The following is a 27,212-nucleotide window of genomic DNA, read 5'->3' on the forward strand; positions in this document are numbered from 1 at the left end:
GACTCTTTCTCGATTACTATAGATTACTTTGCATTTTTAAAGAATTTTTATGAATAGAATCTAGTATGTGCTAATTTTTGTCTGGCCTCTTTTACTCAGTGTAATAATTTTGATTAATCCATTTTGTTGTGTGCATCGGTAGTTGATTCCTTTTTATTGCCAAGTGGCATTTTGTTGTAAAGATATACCACAATTTGTTTATCCATTTAACAGCTGGGGAACATTTGAGCTATTTCCAGTTTTTGACTAAAACAAATAAAACTGCTATAGACATATGTTTTGTGTGACATTTACTTTCATTTTTCATCTTCATTTTTCTTTCATTATCCTAGGAGTGGATTGGCTGTGTCATGGGGCAGTTCTATACCGAACTTTTGAGAAACTACCTGTTTTCCAAAGCAGTTATTCCATTTTACACCCTTCAGCAGTGCGTAATAATTTCAGTTGCTTCATATCTTTGCCAACAAAAGGTATAGCCAATATGTAATTTAGTAGGATTGTATAGCTCATTGTGGTTTTACTTTTCAATTATTTAATACATATGGGTGTTGAGAAATTTGTCATATGCACATTTTTTATGAATAGGTTATTTATAAAAATTTTAATTTTTTTGCTCATTTCTAAAATTAAGTGTTTTTGTTCCCCTGTTATTGGGTGGAAGAATTCTTTATTCTTTTTTAAATGAAGTATTTTGTTGGATATATGGTTTTAAAAAATGTGTTCTCATTCTACGGGGGACCTTTTCACTTTTATAATGATGCTTTTCAATAAACAAGTTTTAACTTTGATAAAATATATTTGAATAATGTTTGTTGTCTATAGTTAGTAATTTTTATATACAATTAAGAAAGCTTAGCCAAAACAAGGCATGCAAAATTGTATTCTATGCTTTCTTTGAAAAGTTTGATTGTTTTAGTTCTTAAATTTTGTTTTATAATTTCCTTCGAGTTACTTTTAGTTTATGATGAGAGGTAAGGATTAAAGTGTGTTTGTTTAGTTCGTCTATGCATATTCATTTGTTCTAGTATCTTTTGTTGAAAAGATTGCTCCTTCCTCATTATATGGCCTTCACACTTTTGTCAAAATCAACTGACGTTATTTGTTTTTTTAAATGACTCTTTAGTCTCTTCTATTATTCTATATGTCTATGATCATGTACATACCATTCTGTTATTACTGTAGTTTTATAATGTTTTAAAATTAGATATTAATTCTTCAGCTTTTCTTTTCTTTTTTTTAAAAATAGCTTTGGTTATTTTATATACTCTTTATTTCCATGTAATTTTATAATCAGGGCATTGGTTTTTGCTGAAAAGCCTACTGGTGTTTTATTTAAAATTGTATCTATCCATAGATTAATTTTTGTAGAATTGATATCTTAATAATATTGAGTCTTCTGTTTCCTGAACATGATTTACTTCTCCATTTATTTCTTCTTTGATTTCTCTAATAAAAATTGGCCTTTGTATTGCACTGGTTTTAACCATCATTGGTCAGATTTGTCCTAATATAGTTTATATTTTTGTTGCTATTGTAAACATTTTTTGTGCTCTTGTTTGTAATTTTTAAAATTTTTATTTCCAGTTGTTTGTTGACAGTTTATAGAAATCAATTGATGTTTGTATTGACATTATATTCTGTGCTCCTGCAGAACTTATAAGTCCTAGTAGCTTTTTATTTTTCTTTTCTTTTGTAGATTTGTTGGAATAAGAGTGTTATTTTCAAATAAAAACATTTTTGCTTAATTTCATATCTGTATGCTTTTCATGTCCTTTTTTATTGCCTTATTATTGCACTATCAAAGCTTTTGTACGGTAGAACTTTTTGTAGTGTTGAATACACGTGGTGAGAGCAGATGCTTACTTCTCAGTCATAGAAAGAAAGTATCGAGTTTGTCAATTTCAAGTATATTGATTGCTAAAGTCTTTCATTGATGTCTTCTAACAAGTTAAGAAGTTTCCTCCTTTTTTAAGTTTGCTGACATTTTATATCAGTAATGGATATTGATATATTAAAATTATTTTTATATTTATTGCTTTAGTACAATTATAAAATATTTTACTGTATTTACTTTTATAATCAAAACTTATTAAAATATTTGATTATATTTTCTTGTATATAAACTTGGTACATCTTTTTGAAATGTAGGGAGTTGTAGGAATTATCTAGAATAAACCATATATTTAGAGAGTAGGATTGTGATTTCCAGTTTGTTTAAATGATTGTCTCAAGGTCACTCAAAATTAAAAAGTAGATATACAGAATTTTTTTCTTTCTTCATTTCCTCTCTTCATTAAAATACATGAATAATATTTTTGAATTACATATTTAATCTGTTTACTAAGCTACATTTCATATTCAATGAGAAAGTATGAAAAGATCTTTGAGAAGTAAATAACGCTAATAGAAAACCATTTTAACAGGTGGGAAATAATTTTTATTTTAAACACACTGCACATGAGCACTTTCATAAATGTTAATTTTGTGAGTATTAATGGGATTTTAAATAAAAAAATAAGTAAAATTTAGATGCCAAAAATGTAACTCCAAGTACTTAAATTCCTTTACAAATGGAAATAAAATATTTTCAAAGCAGTTCTAGCTTATATAATTTACAATTGAGACAGGTAAAATATACACCACATTGAAGCAATATTGTAGTATCAAAGTAAAGGATGAGCTTAGTGTCCAGACAGCGGTAATCAAGTTTCACTGGCTGACACTAATGCCTTCTGAAGCCTTGGACAACATGTCTCTTATCTCTGGGCCTTAATTTTTTTAAAAATATTTTAATAGAGATGTCAATGTAAGTGATGTTTTGGTTCAAAATTTTTGTGATCTTTGATTAGACAGCTTAAGAATATACATTAATGTGTACCTCAAATCAATGTGGTTGTTTTATTACCCATTAGCTAAATTCCTTTTGATTCTTTGAGTCTAAATGGGACAAAATAAACAAAAAACAAAAACAAAACAAAAAACTTCAGCGAACTGTGTTTCCCCTGCTGTCACACCAAAGTAATCAACACAGGAGACATTTGTGACCAATATCTAGGGGCTTTTCCCCATGTACCAAGAGAGCAAGCAACTCTGTGAACCCCAGCCAGGTATCCTCCAACTCAATTCATTTCTGACAGTTCCTACCTGGAGACAGTGGCAGAGCTCACAGGGTGAAGGCTCATTCCCCAAGACTGGCCCCCCACTTTCCAATGCCAATCATAAGCTCCACATTGTTTTACCTGGGCTTCTAACCTACAGGCTATAAATCAGGGTTCCCATAACCTTCTTCTAGGATTCAATTAATTTGCTAGAACAGCTCACATAACTCAGGGAAAAACTTATTTAATACTTATCAGTTTATTATAGAGGATATTACAAAGTATGCAGATGAAGAGATGCATAGGGTGAGGTATGGGGAAGGCGCAAGAAGCTTCTATGCCCTCCCAAGCACACCACTCCCCAGGAACATTCAGTGTCTGACTATCCATGAACTTCCTGAACCCTGTGCCTTTGAGTTTTTGTGGAGACTTCATTATTGAGGCATGATTAATTAAACATTGACCATTGGTGATTAACTTGAGTTTTAGCCCCTCTTCTCCTCCCCAGAGGCTTTTCCTTGACAGGTAGTCTATCAAATTAAACCTAGATAAATGAAGTTAAATACATAATTTTAAAAAACCAAGAGGTTATCCTGTTTTCCATTATCATCTGATTCTTCTGAGATCAGTTAGCTAAGATCTAATTGGATCACTTAATGCCAGACATGTTTTAATTAAGAAAATTTTACATTTTATTCAGAATTTATCATTCGTATAGTATAAATACTTTCATTTGTTATTAATGCACATATAACTTCAGTAAAAAAATCAGAGGATATTTTTAAACTATTGGTTTATGAACACTTAAGAGATTGTAGTCTGTTTGTGCTTACCTTTAACCAAATGTACAGACTTCCCAGGATACTTTGTAATGAAGTGAGATTTACATGGTAATATATATTGATTCTTATAAAGAGTGCAGATTATAAATCTTATTTTTTTCCTTAAAACTACTTTATTTTTGAAGAGAATGGATTAATCAAAACAACCTTACGAAAAAAGAGAGAAAGAAAGAAAAGGGAAGAGAAAAAAGAGAAGAGAGGAAAATCAGTGTAAAGTGAGAGAGAAAACTGATATGGGTTGATCTATTTTCATGTTCAGGAATCATAGAGGTCAAATTTCTACAATTGTTAAAGTAGGGTTCTCTCAGTAAGCTCATTAGATGAGTATGTGTGACTTTATTTATGAAATTTAACATATCTTAAAGTTTAAAATTGAATCCTATCCCAACATTTGTAACTGCACATTTGATTACAGAATGTTATTTTCTTACAATTATGAAAATGAATGTTTAATGCTATATGACTCTTTAGAAGATAGTTTACTGTGTCATCTAGCTATTTTTTATCACCATTTTTGTATTAATAAAAACACACATTATTAAGTTTTCTTGCTTAAGAAAATGTAGTATTATTACATAAATTTACTCTAAATTTGAATTTAGAGTAACAAAATGAAGCTCCCAAAACAGCTATTTAATGAAGTGAATCTACCACTTAAGAAGCCATTTTAGCTCTATTGATGCCATCTAATATATTTTGCACTAAATAAAATACAAATATTTTATTGCCTTTCTAAACCTTGTAAATGACATTTTAGTATTGGATAAACAAATGTAACTGAAAAAGTGACTTCACATTGCCCTCCAGGAGAAAATAGAAAGAATTATGATAATGCAAATGAATTTTCCATTTTTCTCTGGTATGTAGCTTGGGAACTGTCATTATGAGAGCTCCTCTGATATTTCTAGAGAGCCAGGTGAGGGGGCTGCATAATCTGAAGAAGGATAACAAGAAAATCTGTCCTGCAGATTAGAGGCAGTTAAAAACAGATTCCTCTGTATGGAGTTAAATTCTACTTGCAGAAGATGTCTGTGGATATGTGATCCTGTATGTCTATCTAGGGTGTGTGGGTGTGTGTTGAATTAAACTACTACTCCTGGAAATTGTAAATAATAAAGAACCATATCTATACCTCAAATTAGTGAGCAATACTCTAAGTAACTTGGATTTGCAATGTCCATATATACCCTGGATGATATTTGAAATGTAGATTGCCACATGTTGAGTGAGGATTAACAAAATGGATCTCAGAAGAATAAGGAAACTTCCCAGAGAGACATCAGTTAGAAAACAGGAAGAGCAAGGACGGGTAGAGACCAGGGAAAGCCACGAAAGAATCTACTCCAAGTACTTTAGCTTTGCTTTATGAGAAATATCAAATTTAAAGTTCAGATTTTTGCTTTTTCTATTCCAGTGTTTAGTTCTCTTTAGTAAACCTAACCCTTTATCAATATCTGACATGTCCATAAAGCAGTGTGGTTTAGCTTTATGGAAAATAAGGAAAATGGAGAGGAAAGGGAAATAAAACCTGGCCCACAGTCAATCACTGTGGTCTCGTACTGAGGAATATACATGCAATTGTAACGATGAGCTGAAAAGGAAATTTGATCCTATAAAATCGAGGAGAAATAGTAGGAAGGATCACGTAATGTGGGGAAGAAGATCAACTATCTTCTTTAGATCAACTATGCTACTTTATAACTTTATTCTGCAACAATAACGTGCATTTCAAAATATATATTAATCTTAATTCACTACCTTTTAGTGCTCATTTCTCACCAGTTAAGCACAAGTATGAAGTAGCTCTCATGCATTATTTTTGACATATTTCATATTAAATTTGAAGAGTGAAAGGAAAATCAACAGTCAAATACAGTTTAACTTCACAAATAAGCAAAACCTATGTATGTAAATCATTTCCAAACTGAGAAACACCATTAACCTTTAGTTCTTTATGTTGGATAACTTCCACTGTTGACTCCCATTTATTGTGTAGATTTTAGAGATAAAGAAAAAAATATTAGGGGAGCAGTTTTCAGACCTTTTTAATAAGATTTATTATTATTATTATTATAAAACTACTTTATAATAAGATTTATAACTTAAATTTTTTAAATGGTCAAATATGTATTTCAGTGTAACCATTCTTACTCATTTTGAGAGTCAAAAATTTAAGACCAACACTTTTCAGAGTTTTAGGGCTTTTGAAGATAGAATGAGCAGGATGATCATATAAATTAAGACCATGAATAAAAATGGGGATGTTCATCTGTTACTGTTTTTTCCGAGTGATTATATATACAATAACTTAAAGAGGATGACTATTGTCTGATAGTAATTATGTTACACATTTTCTCTTCTTGCACTGAGTAGGAATGTATATTATTTTATGATTAATAAACTACATTATCTGGGCAACACTTAATTTTCTTCACAGTGTCAATTTTACGTAAAGAAAATAAAATGGAGATGGCTCATTAAACAAAGTTCTTGTGCTCAGAAGTAGCCATTAACCTATAAATAATCCTAACTGTGCATCATCTTATGGTTCTGGCTTCAGAAGCCTAGAAAGCCTTTACAATACATATGATTTAGCTCAATAATTGTAAAATAACAGCTCATCCTATAATTAGTAATAATTTTTCTCAATGACAAAATAAGAAGGTCAAGAATGGTTATAGAGCAAGGATGTTCAATCACTCTTCCAGATAAAACATTCAAAAAAGCAATTGAAAAAATGTGCTATATGAATAAGAGTAAAATAAAAATCAGAAAAGCTAGATTGAAAATGACCCAGATACCAGGATAATTAATATAATAAACTGTGATCAAACTGTAGCTTGAATTATGTCAAAGCTTTTCAAATTAAATAAAGATAAAAAGGAGACACCTAGCTGAAAGGTAACCACATTAATTGGTGTTGATCAAACTCAAATAATAATGCTTCACATACTTGGAAAATTGCATGGGAAATCAAAACTGTTTGGCTCAACAAAATATTAAACTACAAATAAACCTTTGCTTATTCACATATTTTTTATAATACTTAAAAGCATTTTCATTGTTTCTTCTGGCTATTCTCACATATTTACGTATTTTGGTTAAATCACTTGCACAATTTCTTAATTACACTGATTGCCATCAAGCTCTTTTTTAAGTGCTTTATTATTTCTAAAATTTACAAAGAAAAATATTCTTGTCCAATTTTTATAAGACAGTAGTTGTAAAGGAAAACTCCAACAATTGTTTCATCTTATTTTTGTACACATAATTCCTGTTTCAGTTATTAAAAATATGTTTGATGTGACTACTTGTGTTATATGTTTAATGTATTCCTCCCCAAATTCATATAGTGAAATTCTCATCCCCAGTATTTTAGAATGTAACCTTATTTAGAACAGTGTTGTTGCAGAAGTAATTAGTTAAGATGAAATCATTAAGGTGGGCCTAAATTCAGTATGACTGATTTCCTTATAAAAAGGGGAAATTTGGACACAGAAACTTGCCACACATATCAGGAGAATGCCATGTGGACATGAAGATGGCAACCTACAAGCCAAGGAGAGATGCCTGGAACAGATCCTTCACTCATGCCTCAGAAGGAACCCACCTTTATTTTGAATTTCTAGCCTCTGGGATTGTGAGATAACAAATTTCTGTTGTTTAAGCCACCCAGTCTGTGATACATTGTTATGGTACAACTCTAGCAAATTAATACAATTTGCTTATATCTCTTTATCACTAAAATGTTCCACAAATTTAGAACATTTGTAGAACTGCACATTTTCTATACACTGAATCAAATATTTGGACAAAGCTGTCTTATATGGGGATTAGTTGTATACAGCAGAGGGCAAAAACTGGGGACTCCTTGGTGCCCAGTGTGACTCTAGGAATACACACAGAAGAGAACCCAAAGGCAAAGGTAAACACCCTAGTAAGATGTCCAGTGAAATGTGAAAGGAGGGGAGGAATGGCAGTAGAATGAAATATGTAAAAGTTATCTCTGTTTTGTGGTATCTAGCAAATTTAAAACATGAGTAGCCAGATGAATACACTTGTTTCTAAAATTGGGCATAATTGGACTCCATAGAAGTAAAAAAAATTGTTGAGATAATATTTGGTTTCTTTTGTAGACTATTCTAAAACTTAAAGCATCCTTATATTTAAGTTCAAAAGGTAATTTGAGAGTAAATAATACCAGGTAGTAATTAATGTGTTCAAAATAGGATAGTATTTATTTATTTATTTATTCAGATGGAGTTTTGCTCTTGTCACCCAGGCTGGAGTGCAATGGCACAATCTCAGCACACTGCAACCTCCGCCTCCTGGGTTCAAGCGATTTTCCTGCCTCAGCCCCCCGAGTAGCTGGGATTACAGACTCGTGCCACCATGCCTGGCTAATTTTTGTATTATTAGTAGAGATGGGGTTTCACCATGTTGGCCAAGCTGGTCTTGAACTCCTGACCTCAAGTGATTCACCCACCTCAGCCTCCCAAAGTGCTGGGATTACAGGTGTGAGCCACCAAGCCTGGCCTAAAATAGTATAGTATTGCTTTTAGTATTTGATTGACAATATTCTAATTGTTTATGGAGGTTTAAGAAGAATTTTTATATACTATCTAATTTGAGTAGTACATTTTTATGAGATAAGTATATCTGACCCTATTTCAACCCCCATGTTATAAAAGAAAAAAACAAAGCAAGTCCAAACAAAAACATGATTCTTCAAGAACTAAACCCTTCAAAGAAAGAATAGTGAGAAGCATAGTTGAGACAAAAATGCATCTCTTGCTTTGAATTTCCATGTTATTTATGCTATATCACATTGTATTGACACATGGTCAAGTTATGTCTGTGAAATAATTTTCATAGATATTGAACACACATTAAGTTTTACACTTATAAATTTGACATATTTTGGAATTCAGTGATTGATTATTGTTTCATTCATAAAATAAGTATTTGGATCATATCATGTACTCAAATAGTGTATGTCTTAGTCTGTTCGGCTGCAGTAACAACACACAGTAAATGGGGAAGCTTATAAACAACAGAAATTTATTTCCCAAAGCTCTGGAGGCTGCAGATTCCAAGATCAAGGTGCTGACATATTCAACATCTGGTGAGGGCCCACTTGCTGGTTCATAGATGCTCCTTCTCAATGTCTTCTCAGATGATGACAGTGGCAAAGAAGCTCTCTGGGACTTCCTTAATAAGGGCACTAATCCCATTCATGAGGGTTCTGTCACATGATCTAATCACCTTCCAAAAGACCTGTCTCCTACTGTCATCACATTGATAATCAAGTTTCAGCATATGAATCTGGTGGAGACAAACACATTCAGACCATTGCAATGTGGTAGGAAGAATAATGACCCCCACCAAAATATGTCCACAGAATCTTTGTAAATGGCAGTTACAGGGCAAAGGGAAATTAAACGTACCAGATCGAATTAAGACAGCTAATTAACTGACCTTCAGATGGAGAGATTATTCTGGGTTATTTAGGTGGGACGAATGTAATCATAAGCGTCCTTATAAGCGAAAGAGGGCCCCAGAAGGAAGAGAACCGGAAAGATAGTGGTTTTAGGAAGACTTGGCACAATGTTACTGGTTTTAAAGGTAGAGGGTTGAGCCAAGTAATTTTGTGGTGGCCTCTAGAAGCTGAACGCAGCCCTGCTACTGACTCCTTGATTTTTTACCTTATTTCTGACCTAAAGGCCTCTAAGTTAATAACTTAGTGTTGTTTTAAGCCAAGGTAGAAATTTATTATGGGAGCAACTGAGAGTGAATACAGACTGCATTCCAGATCTAAGGAATCCTCCAACCTAATGAAGAATGCAGCAAAATACACAGGAAATTACAAAAGACTGTGGTAAGTGATGGAGTGGAGAAGTACGATTTTTTTTTTTTTTTTTTTTTTTTTTGGAGATGGAGTCTCACTCTGTCACCCAGGCTGGAATGCAGTGGCACAATCTTGGCTCACTGCAATCTTCACCTCCCGGGTTCAGGCAATTCTCCTGCCTCAGCCCCCTGAGTAGCTGGGACTACTACGCCAGGCTAATTTTTTGTATTTTAGTAGAGACGGGATTTCACCATGTTGCCCAAGAAGTATGATTTTTTAATAAGAATATCTAGGCAAGTCCATTAAACGCAGCCTAGAGACTGGAAAGGACATGAAATCAGAAGGATGAATGTGTCTTATGGTAAGTGTGAGTTAGTGTTATGACTTAAGGTGAGTAAACTGCTGGTACAAAGATCATAAAGCAAGAAGGAATGTGGCATTTTTGGATAATACTTTGGTATAGCAAGCTTGTAGTTTGTGAGTAAAAAAAAAGAAAAAACAATGCAAACAAAACAACAGAGGAAATAAACTACTAGTTATCTGAGAGACAAACTTGTTAAGGAGGGTTCATTTGATATCCTGAGGGGACTGAAGGACCATTAAAATGATTTTAGGTTGAGCTTTGCATTTTAGGAAGGATATTCTTGCTGCCCTGTAAAGGGATTGGATTAAGAGTCAACAACAATGAATGCAGCGGGATCATGTACAAAGCTGCATTATTATCTAGAAATGATGCTGGGCTGAACTATGAAGACTCATATTGAGGACAGAGAGAGCGGACCAGTTTTTAAATTGTTTAGGGGAAAGATTCAAGATGTACTTTTCATTCCTCCAGAAAGGAAGGCAAGGGAGAGAATTTTTAAAAATATTATTATTGCTGTAGCAACTGGGTATAAATAGAGTAATGTAATGCTCTCAGTTAGAAAAACAGAAATAAGTAGCCTTTGACATGTGGCAGTGAGTTTAGGTTTGAACAAATGGCAGTGAAGCACCAGAAGAGAATCCACGTGAGAGTGTCCAGTGGGCCAAAGATGGGTTGAAGAGACTAGTGGATGAGTATGATAAGCTTCACAACTTTTCAACATGAAAAATTATGCAGTTGCATCTGCCATCATATTTTAGCGGAAACCTATTTTAAATATCCTAAAATATCCTAATGGTGTTTTTGCAGAAATAGAAAAAATAAAAATAAAAGCCGATGGCCATCTTCTTTGGTAGATGACCAAAAAGGACATTCAAAGAATATATTGACGTATCTTTAAATATATAAAACGAAGATATTCATATATCTTTGAAAAAAAACATCTATCCAACTACCTTGCCAATTTTTATATTAGTCTGTTATGTAGATGATTTGCAGTTTCCTACCATTCCTTGGGTTGTCCTTTCACTCTGTTGATAGTGTTCTTTGATGCATGAAAGTTCTAAATTTTGATAGAAGTCTAATGTATCTATATTTTATTTTGTTACCTATGTTTTTGTTGTTATAGCCCATAAAACATTACCAAAGCAATGTTATGAAGATTTCCTCCTATGTTTTCTCCTAACTTTTATTGATTCAGCTCTTACTTTTTGGTCATTGATCTATGTTTAAGGGTTTTGTTTTTGGTTTTGGAGGCAAATGGATATTTGCTTTTCCCAGCACTAGTTGTTGAAAAGACTGTTATTTCTCCATTGAATGGTTTTGGGACTCTTGTTGAAAATTGTTAGACAATGTATAGGAAGGTTTATTTCTAGAATCTCTTTTATCTTCTATTCCATTCCATTGGTCTACATATGTTTTAGTGCCAGTACCATACTGTTTTGATTTTAGTGGCTTTGTACTAAGCTTTAAAATAAGAAAGAATGAGATCCCTTCCACCTTTGTTTTTCTTTTATCAAGCTTGTTTTGACTACGTAGGACTACATGTGATTCCATATGAACTTTAGTTTCTTTTTCTATTTCTGAAAAAACACTATTAGGATATTGATAGGGATTGCATTTAATCTGTAGATTACATTGAATGGTATTGTCATTTTAACAATATTAAGTCTTGCAGATATATTTTAAATCTGCCACATTTGCAGCTTCTTTCTCCATAAAATGCTTACAAATAAAAAATTGGCATAGATCAGAATGCTTACAAATTTAAAAATAATATAAATACACTTTGGTTATAAAATTATGTATTCACAGATCATTTTAAGCTGAGAGATGAGTATAATAAGCTTCAAAAGTTTTCAACAGGAAGAATTATGCAGTTGCATCTGCAATCGTGTTTTAGCTGAAACCTATTTTAAACAAAATGTAGCAGAATTTTTAGATTCAAATATGCTTGCACTCTTCCTTCTAGTAGAATTCAATATGTTAGTTTACTTGCTAGATTGCTGACAAGTTCAGAAACATTTAATCAGTTATGCTCAACCAGTTGCAAATTCTAACACTATTACAAGAACATGAACAACAGAAGGTGTTTTTTTTTTAATCATCCTGTTTTTTTCAAAGATAGATGCTTTGTGCACACTACAAGCAAGAATACTGAATGTATGTATGGTCAGGGATGCATAAGGAATGAGCACATCACGATGACGACTTTTTTGGACAGTAACATTCTCTGAGGCTCCCGTCCAGCTAACTTAAGAAATCTATCTGCACCACAAATGTATGAATATGATTATTCGTTCAACACTTATACGTAGATTTCAGGGCAGTGAACTGGTAAAGCCAAAGGTGAGATGAGTTGTACCATCCCCACATTGTTATAATGTTGAATTATATTTTCTATGACTTACTATAAGATGGCTTAGCACCAATAGTGGTATACATCTTTCCCTAATTTTATGTCTATACATTTACAAAGGTGTGGTAAATGAGAAAGGCAAGTCTTACACCTAATTCTACCATATATAAATATTCATATAATACCACCTGGCAGCAGAAGCAGTTTCTGTTGGGGATGTGACAAGGAATTCATCCACTGCTAACTATCTAAAGTCTCTAATAGTCACTAAAACGAACTTAATGGCTCTTAATGACCAAATTGGCATAGATCAGTTCTCAACACCCTGAAATCATGTCTCAGCTAAAGTCAGAGGAAAAGCCAGATAAAATTGTTCAGAAAACTTTTTTTTTTTGGTTCGAACTAACACTTTTAGAATTATATTATCATGCAAATGTGAAGACACTTTCCTAACTGATATTTTATTTCTGTGGTGACAGTTACATAATATGGAACCAAATTTTAATGCTTTCAGGTATTAGTAGTTTTTCAGTGGCTGTCTATGCATTGAAAAATGGTAAAAGGCCACGTAATACAAATCATAAAATGAGTTTTAGGGATAGGAAATATCAGATCAATTTATTCTGCTTTATCGGATCCAGAAGCAAAAGTGAGTAGTTTCCAGAGGAAAAAAAAAAAAGAAATACTTTCCTAAAAAGGCAAAAAATAAATAAATAAATAAAATAAAACAACAACAACAACAAAAAACACAGTGATAATATAGCCTGGCTTTGGAGAAACAATCTTGATTATAGCTGATAAGTCCCACTATCTCCATAAACTATAAAAAAGCCCTTAAATATTCTAATATTTCAGCAAGTAATAACTTGATGAGTTCAGTTTGAAATCAACATTTAAAAATATTCATACACCCCAAAGGATTAGAAAACACAGATGAAAGAGGCAGTGTGAAATCTTTTACTGGCGTTGTTTATTTTGTGCATCTGTAACTATATAGAAAAATGTGCTTCTTTCTTAGATATAAATACCAGAAACACAGTGCTAATACAAAATCTTTTTCTAACATCATATTAGGATAACTTTGTTTAATATGGAGTGATAACAACAGTGCAATATATAGGCAGTGGTGTATATAGCATTTTCACCTGTTGTTTAAACATATTTAAAAGATGTTAAAATATTTAATTACACAGTTTTAGTTGAGTGTGAAATGTCTACAAAGAGCAGGAAAAGGACCTACACTTTTGATGGGGCTCCACCAAAATTATATTCTTTCTAAATGAAATGTGTCAAACTATAAGTAAAAAAGAAAAACTCACTCATTGTAGCAATAAGATAAATTCCTGATCTCAGAAGTGTTACCATTTTATATATCCTAGCAAAGATGTAATCATAAAAACATGTTGAGCTGTCATCTATGTAATTTTCGGAATGCTAATATAGATAGTTCTTATAAAATATGATTATAATAAAATGAATTATGGTCAATGGAAATATGAGTTGTACATACACCATTAAACATGACTACAGGCTTGAATATTTAGTTTGCTCAACTAACTTTGATATTCTTTTAATCTAAGTTTTGCATCAGTAAAAAAAAATGTTAAATTTTAACTTTAAAACTTTAGACAAGTTCAATTTTTTATCCTCGAGTAGCTCAGAAAGTTTTTAACAAATTCATCAGAAATTATTTTATTTACCAAAATCTATCCCAACACATATATAAATTATTTTTGCTATAATACATTGTTAAATAAAATTTCTGGAGATAGTGTGATTTTTTTTTTTAATTTGAGGTTTGAAGTTGTCACCAATTTATTTAGGTGCCTCCTCAAAAGTCACAACAAATTTGTTGACAGGATTATTACTAACTTTGAATTTATTTTGGATTGCACAATGTAAATATTCTAAGAGTCTTTTCTAGAAATTGCTAGCCTTATCCATCACCAATTTTGTTGGATCTTTTCTCCTAATACTCCTTAAATCCATAACTTCTGATTTACCCGATCGCCCTTGTTCAAGCCCTCAAAACGTACCGCTTAGAGAATTGCAGCCTGAGTTAGTAGTGCCCTGGTGAATGTTTACAAGCCAGCTCTCTAAGCTGTGGTGGTAATGGGTTGGGGTAAGGGGCTTGACTGTAGCATTTGACAATATCTGTGCTATAAAGGTTCCCACCATGGGCCAATTTCAGGTTACCAATGTGACATCAACATGATAGCAGAGTTCTTGAAAATGAAATCATTGACCCCAAAATACCACTGATTGCACTATGTACATTTCTTTCTGCTTCTCATCTTACTTCTTAAGGCATTTTGCACTCAGTTTCATAAATGATCTCTCAAATGTAAATGACAATCCCTGTATCACTGTTGGTGTCTTGCCTATACCTACATGAATTATCCAATTTTTCATTATTGTGTTCACTAAGTTTCAAACTCTAACCCCTTCCTCCTAAGCCTCTTTTTTCACTAATTTCTAGTTTGCACTTTTGTCTCCCTCAGTCCCCGAAATGCTTGCAATTTCCCACACTTTTGGCTTTGCTGATGGGCTCCCCATAGCAGAAAAGCATCTGTCCTCTTGGATTTTGTCCCCAAGGACTCTTATTCAGGGGCATATGTAATTCAAAAGTTATCTCCGCTTAGAATTCATCCCTGTGGTTGGTCCTTTTCCATTGCCCCTTGAGATACTATATTGTAATTGCCTTTTACTGTTCAATTTCCTAAATAACAGAAAAGATTTCTTATCCATTTTTGTATTTGTAGTAACTAGCCTTAATAATGTCATGTAGTAAGAACATAAGAAATGTTGATTGTTGACAATTAAATTAAATGTGACTTGAAATATTAATCTAAATGGGTAAAATTACATAAGTGAATCATTGCACAGCTGATAAATTTTAAACTACAAAATACTTACATAAAATATACCACATTTATTCTTCTTTGCCTGGCTTTCTTCTCTCTTCAATCTCTCTTTTCTCTGTGTCTCTCCCCACCTTTCCAACATACTTTGTGTATTTTTTATTTGAAAAGTTTCCTTCTTTTAGAGTGGACAAGTACAATATGACATATACTAAAATGTCTGATTTACTTGTTTATTCAATAAAGTGTTATTATCATTAATGTTAATTAAGCAACACTGAAAAGATAGAGGGTAATCTTGCAATGTTCTCTAGACGGTACCTACAAATGTGCATATCCTCTCAATGTGATTTGTAATCTGCAACTTCTGTAAAGCTTTACACATAGATGCTTTTTGTTTGTCCCATATGGTCAGGGGCAACAACTAGAGTTTGTTTACCTTACTTGAATGATTAGTAACAAGTTTACTGTAGTTTCCTTCCTTGTTATAGGTATTGTCAGAGGTAACAATATTCTAGAACTATTTGTAAAACTTCAAAACGTGGAATGTAAAACCTTAATCCATGTGGTATATAAGGTTGTACAAGCTCCCTAAAGCTGTTTCACTGTTAATTGCTGGACTGAAATAACGCAGAGGGGAAACACGTTTTTTTTTTCTCTCAGACTGAACAGTATCTCACATGAAAAGACTTACAAGATTGGTGAATTTCTTTTAAGGAAGGGAAAGACATGAGTCATTAGTTACTAAAATAAGATTATTTTAAAAATTAGAAAAGCTATTTTTAAGGTACTAACTATGGACAGAAGATGTATGATTTAAATGACCATCAATGAGGGCATTTGAAAAACACTTATACATGGTGGCATTAAATATATTTTATTGAACTCGACAAGGGACATGAAAAATGTTTCTCAAAAGAAGACATACAAGTGGAAAAAAAATAAATACATGAAAAAATGTTTAACATCACTAAGCATCGGATAAATGCCAATTAAAACCACAATAAAACACCATCTTACACCAGTCAGAATGGCTACTACTAAAAAGTCAAAAAACAACAGATGTTGGCATGGATGCAGAGAAAAGGGAACACTTACACAATGTTGGTGGGGATGTAAATTAGTTCAACCACTATGGAAAGCAGTGTGGAGATACTTCAAGGAACTAAAAGTAGAGCTACCATTTGACCCATCAACCCCACTACTGGGTATCTATCTATCCAAAAGAAAGGAAATCATTATATTGAAAAGACACCTGCATTCCTATGTTTATTGCAGCACTATTCACAATAGCAAAGTCATGGAGTCAACCTAAGTGTCCTCCAATGGTTGACTGGATTTAAAAAAATGTGGTACGTATATACCGTGAAATACTATGCAGTATTTCATAAAAATGAATGAAATCAAGTCCTCTGCAGCAACATGGAAGGAGTTGGATGCCATTATCCTAAGCAAACTAACACAGAGGCAGAAAATCATGTATCACATGTTCTCATTTGTAAGTGAGAGCTAAACAATGGGTACACATGGACATAAAGAGAAAGATAATAGGCCCGGCGCGGTGGCTCACGCCTGTAATCCCAGCACTTCGGGAGGCCGAGGCGGGGGCAGATGACGAAGTCAGGAGATCAAGACCATCCTGGTTAACAAGGTGAAACCCTGTCTCTACTAAAAATACAATAGCTGGGTGTGGTGGCAGGAGCCTGTAGTCCCAGCTACTCGGGAGGCTGAGGCAGGAGAATGTCGTGAACCCGAGAGGCAGAGCTTGCAGTGAGCCAAGATCGCACCACTGCACTCCAGCCTGGGTGACAGAGCCAGACTCCGTCAAAAGAAAAAAAATTAAAAAAGAAAAATAAATAAATAAATAAATAAATAATAATAATAATAATAATAGGCTCTGGGGACTCCAAAAAAAGGAGGGTGTGAGGGGAGTGAGAGTTGAAAAATTACTTATTTGGTAAAATCTTCCCTTTGGGTAACAGGTACATTAGAAGCCCAGCCCCCACCATTACAGCATATACCCATGTGACAAACACATCTCTGAATCCAAAAAATACAGTACGGTAAATACATTTGATGTAACTCTTCTAAAGTAAATATTCTATTTATGTTGAGAATATATACAAGTATGTTTGTCCCTTAGATGAAATCACATTCATTTTAGTATATGTTTTTCTGAATTTCTGAAAAATAAATATTAATACAAAGTTCACACCATGTGATTTATGTACAAATGGAATTTGCACTTAAATTCATATTTAAAATATTTGGAATAAAATTTTAGATAGAGAAGTTGTTATCATTTGACACTCTAATGTTACACTGTCCGAGAGGGTAGCCAGTAATTAACTACATGTGGCTATTGAACATTTGGCTTATCCAATTGAGATATGCTGTACTGTAATAATGTAAAATATACACCAGGTTTCAAAGACTTGGTAAGAAAAAAGAATGAATAATGTACACTTAATGCTCATACTGGTATGATAATAATATTTTGGACGTGTTTAAGTAAATAAAATGTTATTAAAATCAATTTTGCCTGATTTTTCTTTTTTTAACGTGACTGCTAGAAAATTTCAAATTATTAGGATGGCCAGCATTTCTTGTTTATATTATGTTTCATTAGACAGTGCTTCTCTAAGTATAAAAGTGATAGTTTGGGCACGATAATAAATAGAGTGTTACCTTCATAATTTTAAAAATTATGATTTTCAAACAATGGCAGCTATTAAAAGATGATATTCATTTGCATTTTGAAAAATTACTGTATGGTCCCACTTATATGTGGAATCTAAAAAGGTCTGAAAAACATAATCCTTAGGCAAATCCTACCAAAGATTACTATACTGTAATCAGTGGAAAGAAATTTTAGGTTAGATGCACTAAGTTATGACTGACAATATATGGTACAGTGTGGAAAATAAGAATGATTGGTCAATTCTCATTTTATTGTACTGCAGTTACACTTAGAGTCAGAAAAGACCTTACTCTTAATATTTGTACGACAAAAAAAGCAAATACTTTAAGAAATAAATATGATAAATGTTTCACTTGAACTGTCTAATTGTGTCTGCTTTTAGGATTATAAATCGTTATGTTAGCAAGCAAAATGTACCAGTTGGAGATCAGAGTGTGAAGAATGCCAGATACTATAGGTATAAAAAAGAACCCTAAAGGCACAATAGTGGTATCCCATTAAGGTAATCTTACAAATGGGAGATTAAAGGACAAAATGAAGGACGGAGTTATTTTACCATGGGAAAAACCTAAGACTTAAAAAAAAATACAGTTTAAATTGGTATTGCTTCTCTTTCTCTCTTTCCATTACACTTGGCATATAAAAATAATTTACTATGTTTAGGAACAAAAAACTGTCCTTTTGGAATACATGCCTATAGGCTGGGTCTCAGCAATCATTTTGGAAAATCCTTTCCCTAAGAACCCATAGAGCAACAGCAACACAGAGTAGAAAGCAAGGAAATGGTGCTGAGTGGTATTTCCCAAAATAGCCAGGGGATAGCTATGAACTCTAACATAAAATGTTTTATAATCAGCCCTGGCACAGGGAATCACACTTGTAATCCCAGCACTTTGGGAGGCTCACTTGAAGGTAAGAGTTTGAGACCACGCTGGGCAACGTAGCAAAGTCCCATCTCTACTAAAAAAATAAATAAATAAATTAGCCAAATGAGGTGGCACACTCTTGTAGTCTTAACTACTTGGGAGGGTGAAATGGGAGGATTGCTTGAGCCCAGGAGCTCAAGGCTGCAGTGAGCTATGATAGTGTCACTGCACTCCAGCCTGGGTGACAGATGGAGAACTTGTCTCAAAAAAAAAAAAAAAAAGGATGATCATACAAACTAAAATGCACATTATTAATTTTGTAATGCTAGTATGTAATAGAGGAATTATTCTCCAAATATGTCAGGTGACTAAGTTGCTGCAAGGTTTCATATTATAATGATCTGTACATATGGGGTTATTTTATAGTAGCTATAACATTATCTAACACAATGATTCCCAAATCAAGGTAAGCTTAGAATTATCAATGCCTTTGTGTTTGAATGCAAGGTTTAGTCTTTCAGAGATAATTCATGAGCTCTAGGCCAGAGGTGAATTCAGTTGCCCTGGTAAACTTTGTTGTTTTATTTTTTAAATAGCAGAGATACAAAATAGTGACATATTATGATGTATCAATCAGTACACTTGAACAAAGTAAGGATGCCTGTTAAACCACTATAGATGTTAAATATAGATAGATGATAGATGGATGGATAGATAGATAGATGATAGATAGATAGATAGAACGTTTCCAGCACCATAGATGACCTGATGTTTCCATCCCATTCCTTTTCCTTTCTCGCAGAGGCTACCATCATATTAACTTCTTTTGTATTTTATCTAAATATATTCATATTTGATGGATGCTTATATGTTCTGCTTCTTTATCCAGCATTATTGTTTTTCAGTTTTCTTACAACCAACCTCTCAACCATCAGCACTTTTGCTTCTGCCCTTACATCTATAATGAAAGTCTCATGACCAGAGTTACTAGTAAGTTCCTTTCTGCCAAACCTAGTGGCCAAGAAGAGTTCACTTTTTTTTCCCTTGGATTCAGCTTTGAAAAATGTTCATCAATTCTTCCTTGGTAAAATATCGTGGTGGTGCCCTGCTTTGGACACCACCTGTTAAAATGCATTTCAGTTTTAATTCTGGTATGGACTGAATTGTGTCTCTTCCAACTTCATATGTTAATACCCTAACCCTCAATGTGACTATATTTGGAGATAGGGCCTAAAATAATGTTAAGGTTTAATGAGGTCTGTAGGGTGGGTCCTAATCTGATAGGTTTTTTGTCCTTATAAAATGAGACACCAGACAGCGTTCTCTCTCTTTGGTGGCAATGCAGCAAGAAGGCGGGCATTTGTTTATAAGCCAGGAAGACAGCCCTCACCAGACACTGCATTGGCTGGTACCTTGATGCTAGACTTCGCCATCTCAAGAACTATGAGAAATAAATTTTCATTGTTGAAGCCACCTGTCTACCATATTTTGTTATGATATCCACTAAGAGGGTTCTCAAGTTCTCCACTTTTGCTCATTCTTTCTCTCTTTACGTGCTCATCTTGAATGAACCAACCTCCTGACAGAGCTTCAGTTTCTACCTGTATATTCCCTATCTTTATTTCTGGCTGAGGTCACCTACTAGAACCACAATATTCTCCAAACAGAAGTTTGTGTGTTTTTAAAAAAATATACCAACATTTCCAAAATTTAACTCAATGTCTTTCCCTAAACTTGCATCTCTTCCTGTGACCCCTGCTTTAATAAACAGAAACACCATGCACCTTAGTAGGCAAGCTAGAAATTTGGGCATTATCCTTGACTCAAGTCCTCTCCCTGTCATGTATATGTAATCACTCACCAATTCAAGTTAATTCTGTTTATAAGTTATTTCGCAGATATGGCCACATTCCTGCATTTTTACTGTTGCTTCTTTGGTTCTGGCCCCATCATCACTTTTAGCCTATATTAGTGCAACATTCTTAATTTTGTTCACTAAACTCCGCTATTTTTCTCAAACAAAGGTTTTTATATACTAATGATCTAATATATATGAATGGTAATGTAATATTCATTTTTATTGTTCTAATTATTAGAAGCTTTCAATAAGTAATATTTCAGTGTAGCAGTTCTGCTTTCCCTGGAAAATGAGTTCTATTTTCCTCATAATGTCATTATCAAATCTATATTGCATTAAGAACTGTTTCGGCCAGGCGCGGTGGCTCACGCCTGTAATCCCAGCACTTTGGGAGGCGGAGGCGGGCGGATCACGAGGTCAGGAGATGGAGACTGTCCTGGCTATCACGGTGAAACCCCGTTTCTACTAACAATGCAAAAAATTAGCCGGGCGTGGTGGCCGGTGCCTGTAGTCCCAGCTACTTGGGAGGCTGAGGCAGGAGAATGGCATGAACCCGGGAGGCAGAGCTTGCAGTGAGCCGAGATCGCGCCACTGCACTCCAGCCTGGGCGACAGAGCAAGTCACGGTCTCAATTAAAAAAAAAAAAAAAAAAAAAGAACTGTTTCATATAGAGTGATGACATTTTGAATATAAACATTAATAATTAGGTGATTTTAAATGCTTTTTTAATATTTTAGAATTTTAGAATCATAGTTAACTCTTTTAAAGAACAATAGAGCTATTACACAATTAGTGTTAATATGATGTTCACATTTGATGTGTTTTACTGACAAAAACTTAATTATTTTTATGCCTGCTAGAAACATACCTTCTTTTGAATATTTGTACATATAAAGATCATGTTGAATTAATAGAAATTTTTAAAAGTGTAACATTAGAAGTTGAACACACAAAAATACATACACATCTTAAAGTACATATATATATATATGGTTTTGGGAGCTACAACTTAGAACAGTTTAATAACACTTCAAAAATCTATCACATTTACCAGAACGTCTCATACAGTTTTAAAAGTTCATACTCCTCATAAAATTTCACACAATTTTAAGGTTTAGTACTACAGTCAAAGTAATTTATTATTTAACTCAGGAAATGAAGTACATAGGAAGCAGTTTCAGAACAAAAATTCTTTCTCTGGGTAGTCAATTATACCATTCTTGGTTATCTAGAAACTCTAAATGAAGTAACTCATTTCTAAAATCAATAAGCATATAACATCACTTCATCATTTCAATTGAGTTTCATAACCTAAGCAAATAAAGACATTTATTTGGGCATCACTTCTGAAGTTAAATGCCTCAATTAGTCTATGGTTATCTTGTCTGATGGTAAATCGCTTATATTTACTGACAGATTTAAATCAGAAGTATAGTATTCCATGCAAATCATACTGAATGTTATAATTTGAATAAATTTGAATTGGAAGACAATGAAATATTTAGCACTTGGTATAGAATAATAGCACTATTAACTCATTTTTAATTCTACAAGAAACTTTTGCCCTGGAAAATGAACATACTTTACTGAATAGACTCATGACAACAAAATCCAGGGTGAAGGATGTACACCACCTTACCAGAGAATTTGATATTTCCTTTCTATATTCAAAAGTATGTCACTAAACTTACTATTTATTGGATCCTATTAAATAGCTTTCCAAGTCTGTTAATCAAACAAGGCATGATATGAAATACTTGAAGCACACAATAAGGATTTATTTTAAATATGTTAGTAAAAATCAAATTATTAACAATACTAAAAATTATGAAGAAAAATTAAATAATTGACCATTCAATACCTATAGTAAAATATTAAAATAATTTATCTAATCCACAAAGAAAAAAGATATTTTTGAAAAACACCTTATATCTTCTGTAATAACACTGCAATGATATAAGGACACTTGATAATGTGCTATTTTTTTTACCATGAACTTTTTCCTGTTTGCAGATTACCCTTTACTATCTTCCATTTTATACCACAGCAGAGAGTAAGAACCTGGAACTCAAGAAATCTGTCTCCCTTTGTATTGACCGGAAAACAATGAATGAATCATGATAAGTTTCTAACTTCTTCGGCCTTAGTTTATCCCTCTGGATATTCACTTAAGGCTTTTCTAGCTTTCTGAGCTTCTTTTTATAAAGTATGTGGAGGAATGCATCCTGGATGTGGAAAAATGGTTCCTTTTTAGTCTTAATACATCTGTCATTTTGATCACTGTCTGTCTGAGATTATATAATCCTAGGGGAAAGGAAACCTATCTTTGTAAGTAGCTTTGACTATCACAACACCCTACACACAAAGGTACATAATACATGATTTTTAAATAGATTTCTTTTCCCATTAGTGTTATACATTTTTTATTCATGGTACCTTAGTATTTTACAACTTTCTAAAATCATGTCATTATACAAAGCCTGTCACTAAACTTCACAAAACCCAAGTGGATTTAATTATCAGGTAATTTTATGGAGGGAGATAAAGAAATTGCTAAGTGTTTATAATTCTCATTAAAGTATAAATATCTTCTCATTAATGGAGACACAATTCACACAGGTCAGTTCTGTATCTCTGAGGGATCACTATATAGTTTGATGCCTAATTTAAATAAGGGTGAAGCACTGAAAATGTAATACCTTACAAGAAGTTTGCTTGGTGACACCAAAAAGAATATTAAAATATTTCTTGTAATTGCAGCATTACTTAGAAAAAACATTATTTCCACTAAATGGTGTTGTGAACAACATTTTATCATTGTTATGGAATAGTTTTGATTATCTAAAAAGAAAAAATAATCTCATGATTGCTGATTGCCAAGAAATTTCATTACCCAACTAACATCTCTTTATGACTATTAAAAGTGTAGACCTTTTGTATTATACATAAATTTGACCTAATGGCAGAATCATTACTATATTCACTAAATTCATTGTATTTGCTACAAATAATTTCCATAAAATTTTTAACATATTACTTTCTAATAGTTAATGAAACCCACATACATTGCCTTCTGTCCAAATTCAATATTCTCTAGTACTTTCATATGTAATTTGTTTTACTATATCTTCATTAAAACTTTTTATGGATTATTTAGATTTCTGACTTGTAAAATGTTATTTATAAGGACAATGTACTGATGTACCTTGTTTTCTTTAGCAACATCAAATTACATCCCATAACACAGTACTGTTTTTCCCCTTGACAGGTGCAAGCAGTAGTATTTTAGGCAAAAGTGTTTTTACTGATAGGGCCAGGGATTGTTTTTCAGTGTCTTTGCTGTCTATCATAAAAATAATGTATTACTCATTCACGTATTTTTATTGTTTCTCTTCCACTATTGCACCACCAACAATAACTATTTTGAATAAATATCTTACACAAACATATTCATTTAATACTCTTGTTGATTCTGGGTAAACTATATACTATTGAAATTATTTCCAAGCATGGCTGTAGAATTTGCCCACTTTTATTAGTCAAGTCTATGCATCTTTCTATTGAGAGATGGAGGTAGTGGTTAGGAGATTAGACTGCTTATTTATTAAAACTATTTAGTAAAATGCCCAAAATAATTTCTACATTTTCATAAAATTTCAAGTTGCAACAGATAATGCAGTTGGGCTAGGTTTCTAATGCCCTAATATGTCAAGTATCTGACTTTTTATTTATGTTATTCTTTCTGTCCACTACCCTTTGCTCATCTCCAAAAGTTTAAATTCACTTGTCCTTAAGATTAATTTAGTTATTTAATTTCCACCACCTTCATAAGGTATCCCTCATTTCCAAAACTAAATATCATACTTTCAACTTACTTAATATTTTGTAGGCTTTGTAAATAACACCTATTCCCTTCTATCTTATATGATAGTATCATTCATACAGACATATGCACACACACACACACACATTATTATATGTAAACATAAGTTTTTCCCTGACAAACCACATTTTCTCCCCGTTACCCTGCCACCATGAGCACACAAAAGAATACCCACTACAGCAGGAAGCACAGGGAAAAACACATAGACTTCATAATTAGGTCAACATGAGTTTTATTAGAAACTCAGCCACCTATTTGTTAATTTCTGTGTATTTCACCTCCTTCGTATAAAGTAGAATAATAATGCTGTGTTCTTTTTATTTTCTTATTTTTTGGAGACAGAGTCTCACTCTGTTGTTCAGGCTGGAGTGCAATTGCGTGATCTTGGCTCACTTCAACTTTTGCCTCCTGGGTTCAAGCGATTCTCCTGCCTCAGCCTCCCGAGTAGCTGGGATTACAAGCGCCTGCCACCACGCCCGACTAATTTTTGTATTTTTAGTAGAGATGGGGTTTCTCCATGTTGGCCAGGCTGGTCTGAAACTCCTGACCTTAGGTGATCCGCCCGCCTCAGCCTCCCAAAGTGCTGGGATTATAGGCATGAGCCACCGTGCCCTGCCAATGTTGCTTTCATTTTATCATTTTTGAAAAGTACCTAACCTAACAACACCCTTCTGAAGAACTAACAGTTTACCAGATCATCCTGTGTTGTATTCTGCCTAGTAACTAAAAGTGAAAATACAACTTAACCATATCCAAAGAGTGTATTTTTATCATGATTTAAAAATTTATAAGCTACAACTATTTCTCATATATTATTTTGCTTAAATTATCACATAAAATATAATACAGTGTTTTAATAAAGGTTATCATGCAGTAAGAAAATTATCTTTATTTATATGAATTTTTAAGAAGAAAAATACATTTAAATAACTTCTCCAACATCAGACAGCTGATAAATGGCTAAAAGTCAGGAGCATAATTCAAAAAAGACCTTTTTACACAAGTACACATTCTACTTCCTATCTTTTCTGGAAAAAAAATAGAAATTTTGGTTTCAAGTTCTGAATTAAACTGAATCCTTTTTAATTTTCCTTCCTTGATGATTTTCTAATACCAACTAGTAAATTTACTTTGTCTTTCTTTCTTTTACATGTAGCTCCTAAATCCTTGTTTTTTGTTTATTGTTTCTTAGTCCTTTCTCTTTCAATTATTGTACTATAATTATTTATATTATTGTGATGGAGTCTTGCTCTGTCACCCAGGCTGGAGTGCAATGGTGCCATCTTGCCATCTCGGCTCACTGCAACCTCCGCCCCCGGGTTCAAGTGATTCTCCGGCCTCAGCCTCCTCAGTAGCTGGGATTACAGGTGCGCGGCACCACACCCAGCTAATTTTTGTATTTTTAGTAGAGACGAGGTTTCACCGTGACAGCCAGGCTGGTCTTGAACTCCTGACCTCAGGTGATCCATCTACCTCAGCCCCCCAAAGTGCTGGGATTACAGGTGTAAGGCACCCATTAGCAGCCTCTTTGAATTATTTTTAAAGAATAACCTGATAAGTAATTTTGGTTAATCAAGTCATCTTTACGACTCTGTTCTAAAAAACACATTTCGTCACTCTGAAGACACACTTCGGCAATTCAAACATGTATCAATTTTTCCAAAGTACCTTAATAAAAATATAACTTTTCATTCTATTGCCAATCATTGCCCTTCAAATACACTCAAACTACATCTGTTGGTCCATTTTGGTTTCCCAATGAAGTTAAAATATTTGACTGTGTAAATAATTGTTTTTGATACATGGTGACAACTGGTCAAAACTGCTCCTGCTCTAAAATAACCTTGAAAGCAGCCTTGAGGAACTAATGTCTTAAACCGTAATCAATGATAATTGATGATGTTCATGGTTATCAAATATTTCTAACTGTTCATTTCAGAATTACTGAATCCCTTAGCTTTTTCATATGCTTCAATACAACTTGAAACTTAAATTCACTAAATTATATAACTTTTCTTAAGAAACAGCTTGTACTATGAGAGCAAGCAAATAGACCATATTGTGTAAAGCAACAGGAAAAAGAACAAAGGGAAACTGGAGAATGAATCTTGTACTCACGGAATGCTCTATAAAATTCTTCAAGAGCCAGGTGCTTGTCAGCATTAAAATCATCGTATTTCAATAGATCATACAAAGTACAATCAAAGAGATCCTTGCCAAGTTCTTCCTGTTTTATCACCTAACAAGAAAATTATAACCATACCTTTAGATTTGTGTCTTAAAATTTCTATAATATAATTTATTATATGTAATAATCACATAATAGATCATTTCATGTCTGCAGCAGGGCAAAGAACTCAATTTTGGAAAAATCCAGGTTTTTAGTTACTGAACAATTATTTTTAACCTTTTCAAAGATATAAAGTTATGATGTTAAGATAGGTAATTACAATTTTGTTCAAACGTTCTAATATACAAGTTTCACAGTGGAACTCAACAAATCTGAACATTTAAAGAACATTTTGTATTTCATGC

General features: G+C 33.1%; 1 protein-coding gene across 2 annotated transcripts in view; it reads right to left on the reverse strand.

The window, feature by feature from the left end:
- FSTL5 (follistatin like 5) overlaps window positions 1-27,212 on the reverse strand; it is an 807,547-nt gene that overhangs the window by 342,266 nt on the left and 438,069 nt on the right. For both annotated transcript variants that reach the window (XM_024246010.2, XM_054554669.1), the window contains one exon: window positions 26,796-26,916. In XM_024246010.2, the coding sequence (XP_024101778.1) occupies window positions 26,796-26,916 (121 nt within the window). The remainder of the gene's footprint in view (window positions 1-26,795; window positions 26,917-27,212) is intronic.

The sequence above is a fragment of the Pongo abelii genome, chromosome 3 (genome assembly GCF_028885655.2).
Source record: "Pongo abelii isolate AG06213 chromosome 3, NHGRI_mPonAbe1-v2.0_pri, whole genome shotgun sequence".
Lineage (NCBI taxonomy): Eukaryota > Metazoa > Chordata > Mammalia > Primates > Hominidae > Pongo > Pongo abelii.